Source organism: Mizuhopecten yessoensis, unplaced genomic scaffold (genome assembly GCF_002113885.1).
Source record: "Mizuhopecten yessoensis strain PY_sf001 unplaced genomic scaffold, ASM211388v2 scaffold83, whole genome shotgun sequence".
NCBI lineage: Eukaryota > Metazoa > Mollusca > Bivalvia > Pectinida > Pectinidae > Mizuhopecten > Mizuhopecten yessoensis.
The window spans coordinates 476,836-488,711 of NW_018403369.1; the positions used below are offsets into that span (position 1 = coordinate 476,836).

Here is an 11,876-nt window from a genome sequence, read left to right on the forward strand (position 1 = left end):
CCTTAACAACACTATTTGACAGATATTTGTGTTGACTTCGATGACAGGTAGCTTGCCAAAGAGGAATATATTGGAATGCGATGTGGAAATTTTCCCATTCTTAATGTATTTGGACAGAACAACTTGAACAGTTCAGTTCGATACGTCATGTACGGTTGGACTGTTTTAGTTTCACTACTAAAGTTCTAGGAACCGCTTTCATTCGGACAACGACTACTTTCACATTGTCCATTGTGATTGTGTGGTTGGGAAGACAATCACACCTTTGTTTTGATGTAGACCTAAACTGTGTTTTTATCGTTGCCCTTTATATATTGTTAAAACATACCACAACAATGGCAGAAAACGCGGCACCTGACACAAAGTTTTGTTCAAATTGGTAAGTAATGTGTAAAGGTAAACACGGAAGGTTAATAAGCCTATCCAGTATTTAGAGGGGAATTAGTTTGTGATGTAATTGTAAAGAACCTATATTTAAATTTCTCACTTATCACTGTCAGTTGCTAACTCATCACTGTGCAAGTGTTCGAAATTCTGACAGTTAATAGAGAAATTAGCCTATTTTAACAATATTAAAAAAGTTCGGGTAGTAATTAAGACTAACCCTATATGTTTTTAATTACGGTAGAAGGAGAGGGCATGACCAGATTGGGATTCAAACCTTGGACTCTCCAAACTCTAGACAGAAGCTCCTACCAATTGAGCTACCTGTTCCCAACCAATCGACCCTAGTCCAGTTCCGCTACATTAATTAATTTGTTATTGTCGCACTGTTCTTCCAGTCGTTGTAAGTCATCGATACTTTATGGTATGCGCATATTTGTTGGTGACAAGTTTTAAGAGTTAAAAGTTCATTCAATTATTGCTTAAATAGATAAATTTACAGTCAGAATCTCAAACATCTGTGATCACTGTTTGAGCTTCAAATGTTTTAAACACAATCATGTCATCAGGTGCATTTTTCGATGAACAATGACTGACATGAAATCGGGATGTGGTGCAGAAATTTTCATGCTTCCTGTACATGTCTCTAATAAAAGTTTGTATGTAAAATTGGAATACATATAGATCACTTTAATTTTGGATGCATGGGTCCAAAAACACAAAAACTGAAAAATGACATCTAGAAAATATAGAAAAATCCTAAGAAAGTTACAGGTGGTAATTTATTCAGCAAATGCTCCTGAGATCATACTGCAGTCATTCATTGCCAAAGGGGAAAACAAGAATATTGAACATAATTAAAAACAAAAAATACTGTTGGTTTTTATATATCCTCATATAATTCAGTACGATTTTGGTAACAAATCATTTATGTTCCATTTCCCTTTTCAATAATATTGCTTTGTATGCAGTAATTAAGAGTCAAATGTTTGGGACTATTCAACAACCAAATCGAGATGCAATTCATGCCTTTTTCTTTCTTTAGTCTTCACCCAGAAGATGTTCACACTTTTCATTACAAAACAGTGTTAAACCCCTTTCTCAAACCCTAAATGGTAATTAATTGACACCCTTATTATTTCATACCTAGTAACAAACATTGTGTTACCCTGAACAGAAGAATTATATGCTAATTCTCATTCTTTCAATGTCTGATGCACCAAACAATTGGTGTTCAATCGGGTAATGACTATTGAAGAACAGATCCAACAATTATAATTGCTGCTATGTAATTGCTTATCTTACACAAGTAGATTATTTGTGCTGCAGAAAACTGCTGCTAACTCTTAATAGCCAAGCTAAAAATAGCATTATATAAATACAACAGGTACATACCTTACACACATATAAAACATTCCTTTGTATGCAGCTGCCAGCGGAGTAATTAACCACACGGCCTGTGGTTGTAGTAGCAGAAACACGATAACACTAGATAACATCAATTGGAGGTTACTAGGCTTCATTCACAAATACCTTGTATATATGTTGTACTGTAGATAAGAATATATGACAAAAGTCAGTTGTTTTGTGTTACACCCACTCAGACTCTTGGACCAATGGACCATTTCTACTATAAACATCTGAGGCCAATGTAGTTTTTTTATCAATCAAAAATATTTTACCATTGTTTTCTCCCATTTCCATCATATCACACTGTACACATAAATGTATTGCTAAATTAATTTACAATTATTTTTTATTGATCCTCTTCCTATGTATTTTGTATTAAAATCATCTGTCCCACAATGTTTTTTGTTTTTTTAAGGAATTTTGTGTGTCTCAGCAAAATTGTAGAATATTCCTGGTAGATCTTGGGACTTGTACATGGATATATATAGATTAAGATAGAGATGATAACAAAGTTTTACTTTTGTACATTATAACACTGGTAATTTAAGTTTGATGGGGTTTTTTTTTTGGGGGGGGGGGGGGGGAATAAACTACCAAGTACTGCACTTTTATTTTATTACAAACAGTAAAATACACATGTACATGTACACCTGTATGAATTTTTATTTTTACTGTAATTGCAAAAAAACACAACATTGCCCATAGTTAGTACTATACTGAAAACTTATCTCAAAACAAATATTTGTGTTGTTCTCATGTATAAAATTATAAACTCCTTTCGGCTTTGTTACCGGTAATTATCATTTTGATTTGTTTAACATATTATGCCTTAAAACCAATTGCAAATCCAAGTTTATTTTCTATGCTTCTCTGTATTGGCATTTAGTGTTTTCAAAGTTGAAACACAAATATGAACAGCAAATGTAAGTACTTAAAAGAACTGTAACAACTTCACACTAAAATTACCACAGCCATGCATCAGACCATGAAAGTTAAAAAAAAATATACTTGTAAAAGTGAACTTGCAAATAATGTTATATATGTAACAATTATACTACAGGTATCAAATACTGACAACAATTTCCCATAGCAATTCTATGTCAAGTTATACTTAAAAAAAGTCGCAATTCACAGATCTTAATCATCTTGGTAATAGCACCTTCTTGACACTCAACAAGCTAAAAGACATTTGCTATAATACAAAACAATATACTTTTGCAGCAAGAGGGATATAAATGCCGCCAATTTTATGATGCATGAGATGCATTGTAAACGGCACATCTCGCTGTGTCAACACTGCCAGGAGCCTATCCCCAAGGCGGAAATGGACATCCATTTCGAGGAAAGCCATGCCAAAATCAACTGTGAAAAATGTCACCAGCCAGTGGAGAAAATGAATTTGGAACAACATGAGGTATAAATGTGCAACAGGTTCTCTTAGATGTCCTTTACTGAATAACAAATTATTGAAGGATTGGAAACTGGAAACAAACTATGGACCATGTCTTGGAAAAATGTGTTACTGTAAGATAATGCAAATATTTTGAGATTTATTAAAGATATGTGAAGATCTGTTCAGAATTATTTTAAGTAGCACGAATTGATAAATCTGATTGATGTAAAATTGTATCCCTCACAAAATAAAGAAATTTAAGCTAGTTTTGTTAACATAAATCTTCTCATTTTTATTCTCAGGAGCAAGAATGTCCAAAGCGTCAAATGAAGTGTGCTTATTGTGAAATGGATGTGGCTCAACAGGATCTTGAGGCCCATCTGGGCTACTGTGGCACACGGACGGAACCGTGTGCTCACTGTGGCCAGTACATTATGATCAAAGATCAGGTTAAACATGAGGACAGCAACTGTACATACCCACAGCCTAAACCAACTAATGGCAGGGAGTTTAATAGACAGTTGTCCAATGGAAATGGTCCTACCAGCAATGGGGAAGGAGTTGGTGCAGCCTTTTCTGATGACATGCTATTTGGCACTGGGGAAATCAATACTTTTGAGTTTAAGGAGATTCAGAGGATTCTGACTAAGCCTGAAATCAGTGGAGCAGCAGGTCAAAGGGTTCGAGGGAGTCAACAAAGGGACACTGAAAAACCGAAAAAGGCAACAAGAAAGAAATCCAATGACAAAAATAAGAAATCAGATCTAAATCGACTAAGAGGTAATTTTAGACTAACTTTGTGTACAGAGAAAGATTGTTGTATAGCGTAAGATTGTGTACAGTGCAAGATTGTATACAGTGTAAGATTGTGTACAGTGCAAGATTGTATACAGTGTAAGATTGTATACAGTGTAAGATTGTATACAGTGTAATAATGAGTACAGTGTAAGACTGTACAATGTAAGGATTATCTGGATTACATTTAACAAGTTTGTGTATTATTTTACTCTAAAGAGCAGGCCAGCAGTAGCCAACCAGACACAGGTTCCGCCTACAACGAGGAGCAGGACAGACTTCTAGCTCTGGCTCTATCCGAGGACCTGCACAACGATGAAGGCATTGACCAGTACATACGTACCATAGATAAACCAAGAATCTCTCTCACTCCAGACAGTCCACTGTATGAGGATGGCTTCGGAAATCCAGCAAACTTACACTCAAGTTTTGGAGGCATGTTTTGATTGATCTCTAAATTTGAAATTGTGAAAAATTTATTGAAAAGTTTCCATCAGATTTATGACATCAGCTTTATTGTACCTTCTAGGGTATATAGGGATCTGTCCTTACACAAGTATATACAACACCATCAAAGTCCTGCACTGTTCACAAACATCATTTGTTATAAAGGTGGTCATTTGAACCCTTTCAGATCAAAAGCTGGGTCGCCAGTAATATTAATTTAAAAAAAGGTTTAGGGTTCAGAATTCATTGATCTAAATTAATTGTCATGAAATTGACATACATATGTATAACATGTTCAAAAACATCATGTCTTGTACATATTGTATATATGACTTTCTGTTTTGAATTTCTGCGGTAAAAAACAAGGTCCATTTTCGTTTATCGTGATCTAAACTGTTAAAGCAGTTGGACCAGAGTTGTTCGTTAATGAACTAAGGTCGTACCTAGTAATCTGGTGCTGCTTTCAGGCGAGCCTTGACAAAGCCTTAAAAGGCCTGCATGAACATTTGCAGGTCCGCCAGGATTTATACCCAAAATGTTGCATTTAAAAACAGACAAACTGTTTGTTCCACCTAAACGAACAGGCCCAAGTTGATTGTTACTATAAATAGAAATTTTGCAATCATTGCTGTACAGACTTCATTTCTTGTGATTGTCTTGCAACTTGGATAACGTTCTATAAACAAGACCTTCTAAGCTGATCAATGTTACTTTAAACAGAATATTTGACATCGTTGACCCTAAGTACCTCTATTACAGATAGTATTTCTGATTGCTTGCAATCCAGCCATTGGGATTGCGAGAAATGATCAAATATGAATATTTTGTTTTCAGATCTTTCTGTGTTACCTTGTGAGTTTTGTGGCCATGCTGTTCCAGTGGATGACCTTGTTATACATCAGGTAAATAATTGTATGATATTGTAAACAATTGTTCCTTAAGGACTCTCAACCCTTTAATAATTAAATTACCTACAGAATTATGTTAAATATTTGTTTAACTAGCAGTTTAAATTATGGATGTGATTTTACAGAGCATGTTGTGTTCTTTACTGTTCAATTGAAGAAAAAAATACCAAAAAAATGCATTTCTGTTAGAAAGGTCAATCTTCGAAAGTTGACAAATATTGTCGTAAATAAAAACTTGTATCATTGAATATTACAATCTGATATCTTTAGTTATATATGTGTGGACAAAGAATTTACATATATGGTAGATATAAATTCTAGTTTTGTTTTTGTGACTTCATAATTTTCTGGAGCGAATTTATATTAATAAAAATAGATATAGGTCTATCCCAGACTCTCTGTGATAGCGAATGTTAATCAGGCTGTTTGCCTACCTGTTGACTGAAATGTCGATATTTTATTGATCTATACTTTTAAATTGCAATTACAGCAAAACCAGCGTTTTGTTTTAACAATTTGGGATGATACATGCTTTGATAACATAAACTAGATCTCTTCACTTGTTGCCCATAGAGTTTCTCTGATTGACCCAGAGGATGGTATAATATTGGTATCTTTATATCAGAGCTCCTGTATAGAAGATCCCCTTAGTTCTTTGATGCCCCAGACAGCTTCCTCAGACACTCCAACCCAAGAGCAATCAGAGGATAACCGATACAGGGGTGCCGCTCCAGAGTGTAGACAGCCTCCCCCAATCATCAATAACCTTGTTCCCGAGTCCTCTGCGCCCCAACAGTGGTGAGTTAGCCCTCTAATGCTCAACATGACTGATAAAATCTATTACCTGTAACTGAGCGAGATCAGGTTATCTCATTCGAGGGCTAAGATTTTATAACAGAATCCCAAACGAGGCGTTACAGAATATTTATAATGCAGACTGTCAATTTCAAACCGTTAAGGTGCGGATGAATGCGTCACAGTGTAAGAATACCAAGAAATGTCATGTAAAGGTACCAGACAGATCGGATGAAATAGAAAATCTAGAATTGAGTATGACGTGGGATATCTCTGTCTGATATCTCTGTGCGAGAAATCAGTATAAATTTACTACATGTACTTACAGAAGCAGACATGTATAAGACCAATGTAAGCTATACATAGTGCTATATTATTATCCTTTCCTTCCTTGCTATCAACTTTCTTCTGAATAATTGATCAGGTTTATAGGTAAGTTTTCTCGCTATCGTCTCGGACACAAAAGATTATAGATACCAACATTTTGTGATTTATTGATGGTAACCGGTGAAATCTCAGACAATAATATTGACTCTTTGCTCATCTACAGGTTTGAACAGATGATCTCACCAGAAGAAGAGAATTTTGCTGAAGATTTCCTGCTGCCTTGTGAATTCTGTGAGGAGTTGTTTCCCCATGAAATCTTAGTACAACACCAGGTGAAAAACATGAGTTTAATCCTTACAGGATTTTGGCCACCATTTTTATGCCCCCGCCATAAAATGGGGGGTATATAGTGAAACCCATGTCCGCCCCGTCCCGTCCCGATTCAAAGTAAATACCCATCCCATCGCGTCCCATCCCGATTCATTGTAAACACTTAGCGACTTCATTCTTTGAGAAATTTTGGTCAAACTTTATACAACGGTACAACCCTCCATAAAATGGGGGGGGGGGGGGGGCATATGGTGTTGCCCATGTCCTTCCCATCACGTCCCGATTCAATGTAAACACTTAGCAACTTCATTCTTTGACAGATTTTGGTCAAACTTTATACAAAAGTCAAGTATGAGTATACTTCTGACATTGTTGTGTGTGATGGTTAATATCAGTGAGGTGATAACATGTGTGTGATGGTAATATCCGTGAGGTGATAACGTGTGTGATGGTAATATCAGTGAGGTGATAACATGTGTGTGATGGTACTATTAGTGAGGTGATAACATGTGTGTGATGGTAATATTAGTGAGGTGATAACATGTGTGTGATGGTAATATTAGTGAGGTGATAACATGTGTGTGATGGTAATATCAGAGAGGTGATAACATGTGTGTGTTGATAATATCAGTGAGGTGATAACATGTGCGTGATGGTAATATCGGTGAGGTGATAACATGTGCGTGTTGATAACATCAGTGAGGGGATAAAATGTGTGTGATGATAATATCAGTGAGGTGATAACATGTGTGTGATGATAATATCAGTGAGGTAATAACATGTGCGTGATGATAATATCAGTGAGGTGATAACATGTGCATGATGGTAATATCAGTGAGGTGATAACATGTGCATGTTGATAACATCAGTGAGGTGATAACATGGGTGTGATGATAATATCAGTGAGGTGATAACATGTTCGTGATGATAATATCAGTGAGGTGATAACATGTGTGTGATGGAAATATCAGTGAGGTGATAACATGTGTGTGATGGTAATATTAGTGAGGTGATAACATGTGTGTGATGGTAATATTAGTGAGGTGATAACATGTGTGTGATGGTAATATCAGAGAGGTGATAACATGTGTGTGTTGATAATATCAGTGAGGTGATAACATGTGCGTGATGGTAATATCGGTGAGGTGATAACATGTGCGTGTTGATAACATCAGTAAGGTGATAACATGTGTGTGATGATAATATCAGTGAGGTGATAACATGTGCATGATGGTAATATCAGTGAGGTGATAACATGTGCGTGTTGATAACATCAGTGAGGTGATAACATGTGTGTGATGATAATATCAGTGAGGTGATAACATGTGCGTGATGATAATATCAGTGAGGTGATAACATGTGCATGATGGTAATATCAGTGAGGTGATAACATGTGTGTGATGGTAATATCAGTGAGGAGATAACATGTGCGTGATGATAATTTCAGTGAGGTGATAAAATGTGCGTGATGATAACATCAGTGAGGTGGTAACATGTGTGTGATGGTAACATAAGTGAGGTGATAACATGTGCGTGATGGTAACATCAGTGAGGTGATAACATGTGTGTGATGGTTGTTTTAGGCTGTATGTACCACTGACAGTGGTAGAGCGACACCATTGGTCACAACTTCCCCTACAACAAGGATAGCAGATCCCTCCAACAGGCGCGGCCAGCCAACAGTGGAGGAACCTTTGTCTTCTCGTGTAAGGAAACGTCAGCCTGCTCCAGATATAGCCAGCATTCTGAGTGAAAGTCCTGACAATCGGCGTAAACAGCCTGGTACCTCCTCACGAACAAGTTCAAAAAACTTGACTTCACATTCTCAGCATCTGAAATCCACCATGGAGAAGTATGGTGTGGCAGCCGATGATTCATACAAGCAGCGGGCAGTGCGTCGGGCTCTGAGGCACCAAAACTCACATGAGGAGGACGAGGATGTGTCTCCACGTCCCAGGACCGGGAAGTCAGCGGGAAGAAGGGGCCCCACTACTAAGAATACTCTTGACAGTCTCCTGCAAGTTGATCCTCCAAATCCTGTTAGACCATCACATGATCTGCTAGGTCATGTGACCACAACATCCTCCACAAGAAAAAGTAGTAAAGACAATTTGAATTCTTCTAGACAGACAAGGCAGATGAGTGTTCCATCCGAGTCCTTTTCCGGTGCTAGAACATCTAAAAAGTATGATGCGACTTCCTCCAGCTTATACGGTGACACCAGTAGGACAGTCAGAGGTAATGTACTGTAGGATAGATATTTAATAGGTAATGTAGTTATACCAGTAGGACGGTCAGAGGTAATGTACTGTAGGATAGGTATTTAATAAATAACGTATTTATACCAGTGGGACGGTCAGAGGTAATGTACTGTAGGATAGATATTTAATAGGTAATGTAGTTATCCCAGTAGGACGGTCAGAGGTAATGTACTGTAGGAGAGGTATTTAATAGCTAATGTAGTTATACCAGTAGGACGGTCAGAGGTAATGTACTGTAGGATAGGTATCTAATAGATAATGTAGTTATAGCAGTGGGACGGTCAGAGGTAATGTACTGTAGGATAGATATTTAATAGGTAATGTAGTTATCCCAGTAGGACGGTCAGAGGTAATGTACTGTAGGATAGGTATTTAATAGGTAATGTAGTTATACCAGTAGGGCAGACAGAGGTAATGTACTGTAGGATAGGTATTTAATAGATAATGTAGTTATACCAGTAGGACGGTCAGAGGTAATGTACTGTAGGATAGGTATTTAATAGGTAATGTAGTTATACCAGTAGGGGAGACAGAGGTAATGTACTGTAGGATAGATATTTAATAGGTAATGTAGTTATACCAGTAGGGCAGACAGAGGTAATGTACTGCAGGATAGGTATTTAATAGGTAATGTAGTTAAACCAGTAGGGCAGACAGAGGTAATGTACTGTAGGATAGGTATTTAATAGGTAATGTAGTTATACCAGTAGGGGAGACAGGTTGTGTATATATGAAGCAGTATTTTTATTTTGCAATACAAACAAATCTATTCTAGATAATTTTAAGCATTGTGAAGCAAATTGTATGTGCCAGTAACTTAAGTGTTCAAAATACTTTCATAAGCTGACTTACATGATGAGGTGTTTCATTTTGGGTACCTGCCAAGTTAAAAGTAAACCTGACTCAACTAAGTGAACACTGTAAATATACAGACATATTGATGAAACCTGAGAATACATAAAATGAAAGCTAAATGCATTTAATGGTTCATTATACTAAAAATTTGGGTGTTCCAGAAACTAGATAGAAAACAATGATATTTTTCTTTTAAAGGTGTTCTATTTTGGGTAGCTGACATGTTAAAAGTAAACCTGACTCAACTAAGTGAACACTGTAAATATACAGACATATTGATGAAACCTGAGAATACATAAAATGAAAGCTAAATGCATTTAATGGTTCATTATACTAAAAATTTGGGTGTTCCAGAAACTAGATAGAAAACAATGATATTTTTCTTTTAAAGGTGTTCTATTTTGGGTAGCTGACATGTTAAAAGTAAACCTGACTCAACTAAGTGAACACTGTAAATATACAGACATATTGATGAAACCTGAGAATACATAAAATGAAAGCTAAATGCATTTAATGGTTCATTATACTAAAAATTTGGGTGTTCCAGAAACTAGATAGAAAACAATGATATTTTTCTTTTAAAGGTGTTCTATTTTGGGTAGCTGACATTAGAGGGACCAACATTGCCTTGCAATGTTTTGGCTTGTTAGAAATATTTTGATAAATTTTGTTGAAATTAAATACATTTTTTTTATTTTTTTTACTGAAAAAAAAGAAAGCATTGTAATAAATGGCAATCCCAATTTCCAAGCTAATATTCATACTAAACACTTAACTGCAATTTGACTAACTATAAATCAACCTTGAAATAATTTTAATGTTTTCAAAGTAAGAATATACGTTAAATGTTGACATTTACTTATCAATAACATGGGGTGGGGGGTGAAAATTAAAAAAAATAAAGATATTTATTTACAAAATCTTAATAAATCTATCTTAAATAGGTGGTGATACTGCTGCTTCCAGGAGGCCCCAGGGATCACTGACTGCTCGTGATGTCCAGCAGGAACTTGACACGATTCCAGGAGATAGGTCAACGTTCACATTAGGAAATAGCAGTACTATTGGAGCCAGGAGAGCTAGGTATTTAAAGTTCAGAGTACATAGTTGTAGCCAGGTAATACAATATACAGTACATAATAGTGGCCAGGTAATACAATGTACAGTATATAATAGTGGCCAGGTAATACATTGTAGGATATATACCTACATAGTGGCCAGGTATTATACTGAAGGATACATACATAGTGGCCAGATAATCCAATATAGGATGTATACATAGTGGCCAGATAATCCAATATAAGATGTATACATAGTGGCCAGGTAATACAATGCACAGTACATAAAGATGACCAGGTGTTACAATGTAGGATACATACATGGCCAAGTATTACGCTCTGCAGTACAAAATAGTGGCCAGATAATACAGTGTAGGTTTCATACATGGTGGCCAGATAATACTGTGTAGGATACATACATGGTGTCCAGGTAATACAATGTAGGTTTCATACATGGTGTCCAGGTAATACAAAGTAGGATACATACATGGTGTCCAGGTAATACAATGTAGGATNTAATAGTGGCCAGGTAATACATTGTAGGATATATACCTACATAGTGGCCAGGTATTATACTGAAGGATACATACATAGTGACCAGGTAATACAATGTACAGTACAAAATAGTGTCCAGGTAATACATTGTAGGATATATACCTACATAGTGGCCAGGTATTATACTGAAGGATACATACATAGTGACCAGGTAATACAATATACAGTAAATAATAGTGGCCAGGTAATAAATTGTAGGATATATACCTACATAGTGGCCAGGTATTATACTGAAGGATACATACATAGTGGCCAGATAATCCAATATAGGATGTATACATAGTGGCCAGATAATCCAATATAGGATGTATACATAGTGGCCAGATAATCCAATATAGGATGTATACATAGTGGCCAG

General features: G+C 36.2%; 1 protein-coding gene across 1 annotated transcript in view; it reads left to right on the top strand.

Annotated features, from left to right (window-relative positions):
• The first annotated feature begins 15 nt into the window (after positions 1-15).
• LOC110453551 (TRAF-type zinc finger domain-containing protein 1-like) overlaps positions 16-11,876 on the top strand; it is a 24,257-nt gene continuing 12,396 nt past the window's right edge. The window contains exons 1-9 of the mRNA XM_021502565.1: positions 16-379; positions 3,016-3,208; positions 3,490-3,967; positions 4,202-4,417; positions 5,264-5,331; positions 5,963-6,135; positions 6,683-6,791; positions 8,373-9,027; positions 10,850-10,988. Of these exons, the coding sequence (XP_021358240.1) occupies positions 336-379; positions 3,016-3,208; positions 3,490-3,967; positions 4,202-4,417; positions 5,264-5,331; positions 5,963-6,135; positions 6,683-6,791; positions 8,373-9,027; positions 10,850-10,988 (2,075 nt within the window). The 5' untranslated portion in view covers positions 16-335. The remainder of the gene's footprint in view (positions 380-3,015; positions 3,209-3,489; positions 3,968-4,201; positions 4,418-5,263; positions 5,332-5,962; positions 6,136-6,682; positions 6,792-8,372; positions 9,028-10,849; positions 10,989-11,876) is intronic.